At 41.4% G+C, this 15,000-nt stretch overlaps 1 protein-coding gene across 11 annotated transcripts in view; it reads right to left on the bottom strand.

The window, feature by feature from the left end:
• LOC147031272 (KN motif and ankyrin repeat domain-containing protein 1-like) overlaps positions 1–15,000 on the bottom strand; it is a 122,800-nt gene that overhangs the window by 66,598 nt on the left and 41,202 nt on the right. For 10 of the 11 annotated variants that reach the window (XR_015052629.1, XM_085860807.1, XM_085860831.1 and 7 more), the window contains 3 exons: positions 9,093–10,834; positions 8,659–8,914; positions 1,876–1,936 (listed from right to left, as the gene is read on the bottom strand). Coding sequence is in view for 10 of the 11 variants with exons in the window: in XM_085860807.1 (XP_085716933.1) it covers positions 1,876–1,936; positions 8,659–8,914; positions 9,093–10,834 (2,059 nt within the window). In the remaining variant the exon portion in view is untranslated. Of the gene's footprint in view, positions 1–1,875; positions 1,937–8,658; positions 8,915–9,092; positions 10,835–13,495; positions 13,555–15,000 lie in introns of all 11 variants that reach the window. The other variant, XM_085860868.1, reaches the window with a different exon arrangement.

Below are 15,000 nucleotides of genomic sequence, written 5' to 3'. Positions count from 1 at the left end.
TATATATATGGTGTCCCATAAAAATATATAACTTTTAAAATGCTTCGTTTGATCCTAAAAAAGCAGTAATTTTGTCACTAATGCTTAATTTCTTCTTGTAGAGACCCTGAAGTTTATTTTGATACCAAGCAAGTGCCAGAAAAATGCCAAGACTGACCGTACAACAACGGACGAAAATTGTTGAACTTTGGCACCAGACGAAAAGTGTCATACAGGTGCAACGTCTTTACTCGAGACATTTCGGTATCCACTTGTGCCATGCACCAAACTTTCGGACAATAAAGTGCACCATCGCAAAGTTTACCAATGAGAGAACCATCTGTGACCTTCACAAGGGTCACAGTGGTCGGAAGAGGACAGGTCGTAGTGAAGAAAGTGTGGAAATGGTGAGACAGGCGGTCGTTCAAAGTCCAAAAAAATCGATTCGACAATTTTCTGCTGAGACAAACATTCATAAGAGCACCGTTCAGAGGATCCTTCACCAAGACAATCATGCCTTTCCATACAAAATTCAAATGGAAACGGTGCTTACTGATCATCAGAAACGCAAACAACTAGACTTTGCAAATTGGTTCTCAGGAAAGTTGGAGGAAGATGCAGACTTCCTCAAAAAACTTCACATGACGGACGAATGCCATGCTCTCTTGTCCGTGGAGGTAAATAAGCAAAACTTTCGGTACTGGGGAACTGAAAATCCTGGTAATGCATCAACTGAACTGGTGCCTCGATCTGCTCTCAAAGTCACCATGTGGGTGGCGGTTGGTTGGTATGGGGTAATTGGTCCATACTTCTTTGAGGATGACCAGGGACGCACTTGCACGGTTAACCAGAGGAACTATCGCGAAATGATTCAGGAATTCTATCTGCCTGAGCTACGTACTCAGGCCCGTAGGAGAAACAACCTGATCCAGATGAGAACTCAGTGGTTCCAGCAGGATGGGGGCACCGCCCTATACAGCCAGGGAAATAAGGCGTTTTCTCAACCAACATTTTGAGGGCCGCCTTATCTCCCTCTACAAAGACGTTGAGTGGCCACCGTATTCCCCTGACCTTACTCCTCCAGACTTCTTCTTTTGGGGGTATCTCAAGGACAGGATCTATGGAAACCCTAGGCCTCACTCAGACTCTTGATCAGCTGAAGGAAAACATCCACCGAGAAATCCAGAACATTCTTCAGGAAACGTTTCCCAAAGTGATGGAGAACATGACAACGCGTTTGCAGGCAGTGATCGGACAACGTGGAGCCTACATCGAACATGTGGTCTAAAAGAAAACGACGATTCCATACCAAAATTTAAATTTTTGTAGCAATTTTGACATTGGTACAGTAAACTTCAACCTTTCAGCTTTCTATCCAGCCATATATCTTTAAAAAATATATATATATATGTTATGACCATCCTCTTTGCAGATGAAAAGTTGTATTTTTTGGGGGGCACCCTGCATATATATATATATATATATATATATATATATATATATATATATATATATATATATATTACACACAAACTGATGAGCCAAAACATGACCAACTGCCGAATAAGCTGTTGGTCCTTCGTGTGCCGCCAAAACAGCGCCAACCCGCCGAGACACGACGTTCAGACGTTCACGACAAAGACGATACAGACACGACAAAAATATGCCATAGTCTCATATAGCAGATGTGCGTTGACAAAAAGAAGAATACGCTTCAACAAATCAAGAGATTAAATCATTCACACAATATGTAACTCTCATTGCTCACACCAAGAATGAACCTTAAACACCCTATCAACGTGCCCATGTGATGTGAAAGAAATTCGATCAAGCTTTCATAAAAACAATTTCAAATTTGTTGACTTAAACTGGTTATTATATAATGACTGAACTAACCTTTCTGCTTTACCAGGTGATGCAACAGACGAACAAAATCGATGTGAAGTCGAAATCATATCTGGTTGGAGAAAGGATGTAGGCAAAAGGGGGAAGGAAAAGTTTAATATCAATGGAGGGAAATAAAGTTGTCCTATCTACCTATACATGGATGCACGGACACACGGACGGACACACGGACACACGGACACACGGACACACACACGTAGCTGTAATTTCATACTTGTTTACAAAGATCTAACCTCTTCACTGGAATGGTGACCATGATCCCATGTCACACACCACCATTGCTGCAAGGTTCCTGACAAACAGGTGGTGCATCCACCGTGACAAAATGGGTTAAACCATTAAAGAATGAACAGCCTTTCCCAGTCTGTCTGTCATTTTCGTGAAGGAACCTGAATGATTTCTCTGTCCGTCTGTGTACAAGGGCACCACTGAAACTTAAAGAGTTAGTCACTGTTGTAGATCTATTCCTGATTGCTCAGTATAGGCACCTGCCAACTGTTGTTCAGAATGCCAACGCCAGGTTTCAACCGAAGGGGCAATGAACCTGTTGCACTGAAAGGGGAAGAGAAGGCTGTGTATTAAGTAAGACAGTGTTATACATACAATTATCCAGTGATTTAGCAATGCAAGTCGTTTCCGAAAGGTGCCAAGGTGTATATGCAAAGGGGCTGTTAAAGCGGTGCATGACAGTTTGTTTTAAGAGTCGTCAACAGAGTATTCTCACAACTGTAAAGATCGTGAGGGAAGTGCTGTCGGCTTGGTGAAACTTCAAGCCACAAAGATAAAGGGCTTTGATACCGAGTTAGAGTCTTGCATTCGGGGGACCATGTATTGCTCGCATGCAGCAAGAAGCTTGCACTGGTGAGCACAGCTTGCATCTCACTCAAACTGCAGCCAAAAGGCATATGTCAGTCATGAAGGGAAAGTTCAGAAATACTTGCAATGGAATCGTGGAGAAGGATTTTGTGTACGAGTACCACAAGAAGTTGAACTATATGCTGTTGATTGATAAACATGATTTGGAAAGGGTTGTTGGTCAAGATCAGCATGCATACTCCTTACTTGACGGGTGTAGTTGAAGCCCAGTGACTGTCAAATGCAACCTACAACCTGATAGTTGGTAATATACGAGGAGATAGTGCAACGGACAATCCAGACTCAGAGTAGCAAGAGGGTGGTGCAGTGATCACTTGGGTCCAGACACATAAGACTGATGAGTTTACTCCTCTGATGTTATCATTGCGATCCAGATGGTTCAGTGTAGACAGGGACCAGCTTATCAAGATGCAGCATCAGAATATCTAAATTTAAAAGTACTGAGAGTGGAAAGATGTAGGGTTCCATTCTGTTAACAAGTAATGGAGGTGACTCGTATTTCAGCCGTGGGGGCCACATGAGGATCAGGAAGACAACTGCCAAGACCCTCAGTTATTTATACTAGCCAGGCATACATGACGAGGTCAGCATATTTTGCTAGTCTTGCGACAATTTATACTTGTTCAAGGACCATGCACAGAAGGAGCATTCTTAGATGACCATTGGAGGATGTTCCTGATCGACATTTCATTGAAACAAGTTGCCTTTCATATGGTGGCTCCAGTGAGAAGGGTCATCGATACCTCCTCAGACTGGTGAACTATGCCACCAAGTACCCAGAGTCTGTTCAGCTGAAGAGCATTGGGCAGTGACAGTTGACAAAATTCTTGTGAATATGTGTAGCCATTTGTGAGTCCTGGCCAAAATTCTGAGTGACATGGGCAGTTTGTGTCACCGTGCATGTGAGATGTATTGTGCCTGTTAGATGTACGTCAACTCATGGCCACTCCCAATGAGCAACAGAACTCAGTTCTTTTGAAGAGGTTATGCAAAGAGTAACTGAGGCAGTAGCACCGAAGTATTGATGCACTCTTCACCTATTGAGAGCTTCCTGCAGACTCGACAGGACTTATCCCTTGTAAGTTATTGTATGGAAGGATGGCCCTACATGGAGTGAGAGAGTTGTGGACCAAGCAAGCTAAAAAGCTGCGAGTCAGGAATAGTTACTAGTATATGTTGAAATTGAGGCAAATATTGGAACAGACACTCAAAATTGCCAAGGAAAAATTGTGGAAACACCAGAAGAGATACAAACATTACTTTGATTGAAGAACCAAGGTCGGGACATTTAAATCGGGAGACGAAGTGCTGGAACTGTTACCGTTACCGATGGACAGCAACAAGTTACTATGCAATGGCAAAGTCATTTCAAGGTTGAGGAGCAAGTACGAATGACTACAGAGTCATTAGTACTAGAGTCATTAGTCATAGGGGGGAGGTCAAAGTATATCATGTAAACTTGCTAAAGATATGCAGGTCATGGACCAAAAAAAAAAAAACATGGAAACACCAATGTAAAGTCACTTAATAGAGCAATGCACCACCACGTGTGTCCAGTATGGCCTGCATGCGCCGTGGCATAGATTCCACCATTGTCTGGAATTCTGCAGGAGAGATGTGGCATCATTCTTCCACGAGCAAGTCAATCAACTCGCACCTGTTTTAAGTTGGTGGAAAATGTCATCTCAGGCATTGTTCCAGAATATGCCATAATTGCTCAATTTGGTTCAGATCTGGTGACTGAGAAGGCCATGACATAGTAATAACATGAGTGTCAGGCTCATCAAACCATTGGATGACCATATCTACTCTGTGGATGGGAGGTCTCATCATTGCAGCCATTCTAGCAATAATTATAGGTGATCAGGCCTGTGCAGCATTTTTATACAGAGTGATGGTGTTTTTTTTAATTCGACAACCCTAAATAATTCCCATACACTAAAAAACGATATCTATTAGGGACCCAATATTTTGCGTAAATGTAGCCTGTTACCTCATCTTTCTGGGTGTGTAAATTCATAAAACACTCGTTTATGACAAAGTGAACAATCTTATGCAATGCATGAAAGGCCATTGCATTTCGCAAAAATTTGTGTTTGGTGTGCTGTAAGTCAGCAAAGAATTATTGGCCCAATTTTCTAATCAGAAACAGTAATTACTACATCAGTATAACCCATGAGTTTATTTGGCACCTTACAGAAAACAAAAACAACCAAGGATGATTTCAGCAAGATGGTGCCACGAGTCACTTCGCGATTGAGCGTGAACGAACCTCTGCTACTCTTTGGTGATCGTGTAGTAGCCAAGTCATTATGGCCACCTTGAGCCCCAGATCTTATATTGCCAGATTTCTTTTTTGTGTGGATATTTGAAGGACGTCGTGTACGCCACATATCCACGTGCTCTTGGTGAATTAAAGCAATAATCAGTGCCACAATCAGCAATATTCCCCATGAAATGCTACGCTCGTGTCGGTGAGCATGCTGCGAAGAATCAATTTGTGCCTGCAACATGGTGCTGGACACGTTGAGCACTTCTTTTAAGGTAATCAATTCTTGTGTGGATTATGTCAAGTCTTTCCAGAACATTAGACTACATTTACCCAAAATATTAGGTTCCTAACCGATATAGTTTTTAGTGTATGGGAATTATTTAGGGTTCTGGAATACAAAAAAAATAACATAAAATGAAAAAAAAACAACACAATTCATAAATAAATAAACAAATAAAAAAAACTTTTTTTTAAACCACCCTGTACATGACCCTAAGCATTCTGGGATGTTACTTGCTTAATTAGCACATGGGCCACACCTGTGTGGAAGCCGTTGCTTAGTGTCCCTTATTTACCCAGGTGTTTCCTTTTTTTGTCCACTACCCGCATATACACAGTATAGGTGGGAGAATGTTGAGGCTGGAGACATGTCCCTGGCGACTGAAACTACCTACCTATATGTAGCGAGTAGTTTGTGAATAAGGACAAGTACAGATGATCTCTATCAGATCACCTGTTGTTGTGCTTAGTGAAGTGGCTGTGGAAGACAGTTGATGACATGTGTTGGTGCTCAGTACCTGCAAGCCCAAGGAAGCAGTGGCAGATGTGAGGTTTGGTCAGCATCTTCCCCATATTGATAACGGGTTTTATACATTTTCCATTGACTATAACCATAGACAGTCATCGCATTGAACTCGATGCAGATGTGCCGAGAGATGTCTGGACAAGTGGACTCGGATATTAACTGAATATTCCAAGGATGCTGCAAAAAAGTACAAGTGTGTAATTCAACATGTTCAGTTGAGTGTCAACATCTGGATAAATCAATTTGAGGAAGATGCGAAGACATGTCATCTGTCTTCTGGAAGAATTCCCAGATTAAATTGCAGATGATCTGATGGAGACGTACAGAAAAACTGCTCTGAAGAAATTTGCTGGCAAGAAACCGGATACAACCGGAAATAAATACTTTTACGATTCAGTTTCTTGGTTGACATTGAAAACCTTCGAACGCATGGGTCAAAAGAAATAATAAATAAATAAATAAAATCAGACAAAATTGTGTCAGTATTGAAGTCAACACTTGAAATGTTTGGCCGATTGATAGTAATTGGGCAGAGCAGAAATTAATCTTTGACTAAACTATTCAAGTAAGCCATGGCTCCACGTCCCCTTTCTATAGCAACACCAGATGGTAACATGAGAAAGACAGTTGCTGTTTGTGACTTGTACAGAAGAATGTTATCCTCTTTCAAAGAATAGGTAGAGCTAGAAATCAAAACAGATAAACACCAGTTCAAGAGATTGTTTGTAGCTTTAAAGAAGTTGATATTTCCATGATTCTGCCTGACTCTCTTGTGACACACGTTGGTTCTAACAGTAGTTCTGACATCTTCTGACACTGCTGTGGAAGTTCTTGCTATAGGAATGAGTCGATACACAGAGACAACCATTATATTCAGAACCAGGACGAAGCAGTGGAAACGATGAATCATTCTCCCAGCAAATGAATCAACTAGGGCAGATGTGGGCATAGTTTTGAATGGACATCATGCATTCAGTGGCTGTGGTTCACTGACCAACAGGGGCATTTGTTGGTGATGGGAAGGTCAACAGGTCAAAAGGCTTAAAACTTGTAAGGCATGATTACAGCTTCATAGATGCTATGGAACAGCTTGGCAGGTCATTTCCTGTTGAACAGAGGGAGGTAAAGCAGGTTGTATCTTGTATGGGTACAGAGTTGAACAAGACATTTGAGTCATCTTTCCAAATTATTTGCAGATGACAAAGCTTGTTAGGGGGGGGGGGGATTGGGGAAGGGAATACAATTCAGGCAAGGCTAGATCATTTCATAGATTGGGCAAAAGATTGGGAGATGCAGATTATTAAGGAAATATAAGGTGCTTGTTAAAGGTAAGAATAATGAAAATAGGGACTGTAATGCAAGGGGACATCATGGAACATATCACACAAGAGAGAAATCTGGGGTGTTGTAGAATTGGGAGGTAAGCATATAGTGCCAGGAAGCTATAAGTAAAGCTAATGGGGTTTTAAGATGTGTTCGCAAAAGGGGATAAATTATTAAACAAAGGAGGTAATGCTAACAAAACACAGAAACTGAATGAGGCTTCACCAAGAATAACTTGTACCATTATGATTATGATCTCCACATCTGAAGGACAGAGTAACAAGATGGATTCCGGGCCTAGCTCGACTAAGCTAAGAGGAGTGGCTGAAAGAGACAAGACTTTATAGATGAGAAAGGAGGTGATTATTTATGAGGGTATTTAATCGAGATGTTTAAGATAATGAAAGATATAGACACAATCAGTGCAGAAGAGTTATTCAGCATATTGGTTGTGGATATAGACATATTCAGCATATTGGACGACAGGACCAGGGACACAATCTTAAAGAGGAGCATGAAGACGGTAGTAAGGCTGCAGTCTTTCACTCAGAGAGTAGTTAATGCTTGAAATAGTTTCCCTGGAAAATTAGCGGCAGTAGAAACAGTATATAGATCAATTTAAATAGGCACCTGGAAGCACTCGGGATAGAGGGTGAGGTGGACACTGGCAGGAATGGAAGGAAGCCTCACCAAAAACCATCATATCTCTGTCCACACACCTGCCCACCCCCACCAATTATTTTTTTAATAATAATAACAATAATACAACCTTTGTGTGTTATATAGTATATCAATCACCTTAGTGATGTCCCTGTGGCTGCCTCACTGTTTGGTGTTTTCCTATCAACTTCACATCCCCCCCCCCCTTTCCAACACCCAACCCCAAATTTAGTCAATAGAGTGCTTCACTTGATTAATGGCTTTCGCCTGCATTAAAGGTCCTTGTATCCCCTTGAATTAAAGGTCAAATAAACAAATTGGTGAATATTCTATCAACTGAGATACATTGCATTGCCAGGTACCCTTTGTCAAATCCACAGTTGTCCACCAAAGTGATGCCTTTATCTCAGTGGAGACAGAAGCGAATGCTTTCCCCATCAGGCAGTGATGCACCGTTTCAAAAACAAAACACGAATTACAATGCTGAACGCCTCGTGACAAATAAAACTTGCGACAACACAGTATGAACTTTGTCTCGTGCTCGCAGAATGGCAAATAACCAAATCGTTGTTTTATCACAAAGAATGAGAAAGGCCATGTGACTTGTTTGCATTAATTTGCTCTCAGCCCCAAATTTCTCATTATTCGACACACCATCTGGTGAGGTGCATTGCTTGTGACGGAAACCATGTTGCTGAAGCGGTGTGTACGAGTGCGATTCATTGAGGAAACTAAATACCTCCAATGAATGCTATCTATGTACGATTCATCGCATCAACGCATTCTTGTTACATTTCTATTTTTTAATTGAATTGATAAGAACAAGAAGTTTTCAAACCTTGTGCAGCATCATCAAATTCACTGGTAGCCACATCGGCGACCACAGACAATTCAGAAAAACATTCTTCACTTCCTTTTCCATCCTCTTTAGGTATCACAGGATCTTCTGCTCGGTTCATTACACCTTCAGGCTCTGGGAAGACTTCCACCGCTGCAGAATCGTAGACTGGACTTGAAGATTGAACAGCACTGCAATTTTGAGGTGAAGAATGATTTGTGCTGAAAATGCATGCATTGGCGTCTTCCAATTCAACCTGTGGTGATAGGTATGGAGCTTCGGTCATTGAATTAGGCTCAAAAGCTTAAGCTAGCTCATTATAATTCAGTCAAAAGAGTATGCTGCTCCTGCAACAATATTTGCCCCTGATCTACATAAGTAGCAACCGACTCAACATGCCTGCCTGAAGATTTCAATTGATGTTGCCAACTTACCTGGTTATTAGAATTGCTCAAATAGGTAGCCTGCAAAAGAGGCCGCTCTGTCATAACAGCACCATTATGCCTATTCGATGAATCGATTCCTGCTACAATTGTGTTGCAGGCCACGGCACGTGTTCGCAAACCAACAAGGGCTGTTCCCGTCGAAGAGAAATCTCCAACAGCTTGGTCACGCAGAATTGCACCCTCACGGTCAGCAGTTCCCACACCGACTGATCGACTGCGACCAATAAGTCCAACATCTCTGACATGACCATCACCAACTGCCACAGTTCTCATTTCAGGTTTCACTTCAGTTCCAGTGTCCAAACAAATGAAAAATGGTGTGTTTGTTCCACGTTCAGTGAAAGACTTAGGACTTTCCATTTTCTTACTCATCGTTGTACTCACTTCATTTTTTGAAGTCTGCTTTAAAGGAACGTGGCATTCACTTGCCCTTTGGATCCAAGGCGAGTCTGTTTTCACAGACAAATTGGCAACTTCAGAAAAAGAGTTACCGATACATTTGCACTCGGTCATTCCTACAACTTGCACACCAGCATCAGAAGTGAGTGGGGAAGCCAAAACCCCTTTATCAATCTTCTCAGCAGCTAAAAGCTGCTCTCGTAATTGTGCCATGCTAAGGGCCTGCTGAACCTCAGCTAACCGAGTTTCAAGCAGACGGTACTCATAAGCTTGCTCACATGTCACCGTTTTAGTCTCCAAACCCATGCTCAAATCCTCCTCATCCACTTCTACAGCAATGGTTTGTGGATGCACAAAAGGAGCTATAACATTTGTATGTACATTATTATGATGGTTGTCTTTTACATCATTGTCTAAAGTGCTTCCAAACACTTGGTTGCCTTTGTCAAGGGCAGAAAATTCATTCTTACTTTTATCATTCACATTTGAAGGGTTAGCTTCAGAGGAACACTCCAATTCAACTTCTTTTCCAGGTCTTTCAACTTGGCTCATACTAAAAGAACGCTGTCGCATTCCCCAAAAATGTCTTCCAGTTTGGACCTGGGCAACGATTTGTTGCTTCTCCTCCTGCAACACAGCAATTTTAGCCTGCAATGCCGGAAGTTCTTTAACAAGCTCCTCGAGCTCACGAAGTCGACGCAAGCCAGCAGCCATTCTTGAACGGATTGCCTGGAGTTGCACAGGGGAGAAACAACCTGAAGGAGTGAACAGGTCAGAGCTTCCGGGGCTGGTTTGTGATGAAATTTCAATGTGACTGGCAGAAGCTGCATTGGGAGACACATGGTTGTGTCTACATGGAATGCATGGTTGTGTTTCTCTCGCAACATTTACGTGCGTGTCAGAGAAATGTGATTGATCAGCAGTCTTTCGTGTGGCTATTCTTGGTGAAAATAAATTGCTGGTTCCAACGGATGACTGATGCATGGCTTGTCGCTCCAACTCCAGCCGTCGCCGCGTTTCAATCAATGTTTTCTCAACCCTGTAGTTTCTGCCACAAGCCAGTTGACGGACAGTCTTAGAACTGGCTCTTACCATTCCTGTGGCTCTACTTCCATGATCCATTGACCCTTTCTCCTGAATATATGGAGAGCCTTGGTGACTAGAGCAGTGTGAATGATAAGCTGAAGAAGCACAAGGCACAGTTAGACCTTTCTCAATATCATTCACCAACTTCACAAAGTCTAGGTCAAGTTGGTATCCATAGGGTGTGTCCACATGGTACGAATGGGTTTGTTGAGCTGTAAGATTGCTAGGACAATCCGCATCTGGTTCTGCAGTGCAAAGGTCATGGGAAAACAATAATCGTGCAATTAAAGGCAAATACATTTACATATCTTCAGTCATCATCATCATTGGTATTATGAACTACTAAGACTGCAACTTGAAGACATTGACGAGAGCTGAGAACCCAACGACAAGCGAGCAATAATCCCACTATCGCATTCCTTTATTCTGACAAATATTTGCTTGATTAAAAACAAAAAGGAAAGTTTTTACTCCAATCCCCTCCCCTGTTATTGATTTTGTTATTGGACTTGATATTGAGTATTTTGCTCAGTAGAGTCCAATAACAAATTCATAACACCACTCTTTAATGTCACAGAACATGGTTGTCTAATAAAACACATTCCTCATTTCATGGACCGTAACTACTACAGGTATCCCTCAATTTACGAAAGGGATGAGTTCCTGGAGAACACAATGTAAACCGAAAACACTTTTCCAATTATTTTAAAGGTAAAAGATGCGGGATGTGTTCCTGACCCCATATGTTCACTCACAAACGTAATATTTTACTTCACTACGAGCAGGGGTAACCGACAGTGTCCGGTGCTCTTATAATACTGTTGGCATTTTGAAAATAAATAAATGTTTTTAAAATTCTATTTATTTGTGGAGTTCCCTACACCGACGAAGGAATTGGATCAGGGATATTGTAATATTACTTTTCACACAGCTACAAAGGCATCGGCACGACAGCAGCCCCCCCCCCCCCATTGCGAGTTTCCGCATCGCTGTTTCGCTCTATCGTGGTTGAATTATTGTGGTAAAATGTGATGATCGTGGAATCGGTCCCTCGCTCTATTGCGGTCCGGCTCGGAAGAATACACAACCACGGATCTCCATCTCATAGCTCACAGTCCCACACTGTCCTCCATCGCAGACTTAGTTGCTCTTTCGATATCGTGCCACACATACTATTGTCGTGTGATTTAGTTTGACATCGAGGAGGAGGAGGAGGAGGAGGAGGAGGAGGAGGAGGTGGAGGAGGAGGAGGAGGAGGAGAAAGGTTTTTGTGAAATAAGGCAAATACAACATTATGAAATGTTATTGAAAGCTTTTAAAGTGAGAAGCAAATCAAGTCAATGAGGAATGTTGGTTCATTTGGGAGGTACTGAGAAAGGTAAAAATGAAGAATGAACCAAGGAAGGAAAGAGGTAGAATGAGTTCGTGATTTGTTTCGAGTGAAAATATTTGTTTGTTTGTTTGTTTTGAAGTGAGGAGGAGAAAATGAAATAAAGATGAGGAGCATGACAGAGAACACTTGGGATAAAGCAGAAAGAGGCACGTATCTCGAGAGGTTTTCGCTCTTCTTCATGGAGTTCCTGACTCTGCCGAAGAGAGCAGGCAATCCTCTACAGGCTCAGACACGGAAATTGTACTCTAAAGTCTTATTTACATAGGATATGCTGATGGGGTGTCACCCAATGGGGTTCTGAGAGCGGTGTAAGGTTCCCGAAGATTTGGATCACATCTTCACCCAATGCCCTCAGTACAGGGGACCCAGATCGCGTCTCTTCCACTCTGCCACTCTGGGGATCAGCTGGTTGGGTGTACCGGACACAATGTGCTGATTGAGCCAGAAGCACCCTCGACTCTGCAAATCATTGTTGAAATTTATAAAAGAAACGGGTCTAACAATATAAAGTTCCCTGTACATATCTGTTTCAGCTGAGGTGTTTCAGTGTATGGTATATATAGAGCCTCGTTGCTCTGAAAACGCCTTTAAAAACCAAAAGAAGAAGTAGTAGTAAAAGTCTTCATGGAAAGGTGCTTGATATTCAAGCACGAGATGGACGTTGTCATGACACTTTATATGGAGGTCTATATAAGGACATGCAGAACAAGGAAAGCAGACAAAGATCACCTCCATCACAAAGTCTGATGACCCTGACGAGCCAAAGCCAGGGACATCAATGTCATCTCAAGAACCTACAATGCCCTAAATCATCATCAAAAGCAAGTACAATTTTAAGTGTTTTTAATTTTGGCGACTGTCGTTGAGGCAAAAGAGTCGATAAATTTTAGAGATGGTTCCTCGAACCATATTTTTCCCAGAAGGTCTTAACTTTGCGCATTGCGGTTTTGCCAATCGTGGGGTTTTTCAAGAACGTAACTCCCGTGAATGGGGAAGGTCTGCTGTGTAAAGTGATAAAAAAAATTCATCACATTCCAACTTTGTTTTTCAAAATTTTCAAAACATTTTTTGGCCTAAAACTCTCCACGGCACTCGCTGATAAACCTCTGAAAATTTGACCAAGATCCATTTATTTGGCCATCTTTAAGAAAAACGGCGACACATACAGAGACAGACAGAGACATCTCTCTTATAGTATAGATAACATATGAAAAACTAGTGGGAAACCCACGAGTATAGAAATGTATGACATTTGGACATCTCGAGTTAGATGCTGCATGTAGAGTCTTCCAAAATAGGGACTGGAAATTCATCAGATCCAGAAATGATGTATAATGTACACAATTTATTTACCTCATGCAACATGTGAATACATCATATGTGAATACATGTCCATGCACATGTGAAATAGTTTGTTTATAAATCCCAGATATCTGAAATGGCTGTATTTCGAGCAAAGCCGAATTGCAACTTCGGATATTGTCTCCGAAGCTGTGATATTTTCCATCATTACCTTGAGAACGTTGTTGCAGTCAAGCAGGTACAGCAAACAGTGAAGGTAATTGGACTTTCCTGTTGGAGCAACAAAGTGTAAATCCATCCCCTTTCCCTGTTGATTCATTTATGAAATGTTTTGCAGAACAGTCCAGTGTCCACGTATGGTGAGGTCAGAGGACCGCAATTATGCTCTTTGACAATATTATCAGATACTTCATCTGATTCATTATGGATGCTGTTGTATACGTTTGCTGAGCACACATTACCCTCCAAAGTCTTCGCTGATCAGCATCCTGTGCAAATCTGTGTTGAAGTTGATCAGCCGTCTCATTCTGTTCCCTAACAGCTTTTATTCATTTTGGAAATGTCAGTTCTTTGAGAGTCAAAGGTATCCTGGCAGGCCATGAAATAAAAAATGCAATGCGATTGATTAATTATTTGAAATATAATTTTACTTTTACTATGCTTAAGATGTGTGACGTCATCATGTCGATGTCATCCTACTTCACACAGGAGTTTTATACTTGTGTGACTCTGGGATAAAAGAGTACCTAAGACTTGCAACTTTTTATTGTGACCACGTCTTAGAATGAAATATTTTATTGTAACAACTGTCGAAAGAATACAGCTGAAATGGAAAAGTACCTGGGGAAAAGTGCTGTGGGAGATGTACATGGGAATTACACAGTTCTGTCTGGCAAAAACCGAAATTAATCTTTCCGTTCGTGTACAGAATACAAAGGGACATTGTTACTCTAATTCATGGACAGGTGTAATTTGTAATTCACACAAGCAATTACATCCAGACTTTCTGCAGAGGATCAGCATAACCCAATTAATGTATATGGGTGTTTTTATCTTTGCTGGTGGTCTTGTGGGGGGGGAGGGGTGAGGGAGGGGAAGGCAAACTCTCTATATAAATGTGTATTGTGTAGTGTTGCCTCCAGATGGGGAAGGGTAATTACAAGTCTCCACCATTTACAGTCCAGTATCCCTGTCCCCACATTTTCCAGTGCAGTGAGGTGATTTGAATTAGAAGCAGAAGATATGTTTTAGCTTCATGCACATAACGTGGGTAATTTTTTTTTCCTCCACAGAGCTGTCAGTTGCCGATACACCACCCAAATAAAAGGTATGCATCAGAAGAACGTGTTGCATGCTTGGAACAAGATCGCCTGTGGGGCAGGTACTCTGATAAAAAAAAATTTTAAATGAAGATTTAAAATAAACTTCTTTAATGTGTACATGTGCATAACTTGTAAAATATGAACTAACAAATATGTCTTGGGAATTTTCCTTCTAATGTTTATTTATTTCACATAATACGTGAATTACATGTCCATGCACATATGAAATAGTTTGTTTATAAATCCTCTACTTGCACACGATTCAGCCTTGAAAAGTTGTGCGACAACCAAAAGTTTTATTTTATTTTTTAAATTAAAGACCACGATTTTCTTTCCTCCGCATTATGAAAACGTACCTTCTTTGGGCGGTGTATATAATAGACTGCTGGGTGTT

Source organism: Eptatretus burgeri, chromosome 2 (assembly GCF_056783735.1).
Source record: "Eptatretus burgeri isolate ZD-2024b chromosome 2, Ebu_testis_v1, whole genome shotgun sequence".
Classification (NCBI taxonomy): domain Eukaryota; kingdom Metazoa; phylum Chordata; class Myxini; order Myxiniformes; family Myxinidae; genus Eptatretus; species Eptatretus burgeri.
The sequence above is the reverse complement of the archived record's forward strand: the minus strand, read 5'-3'. Positions and strand labels throughout refer to the sequence as shown.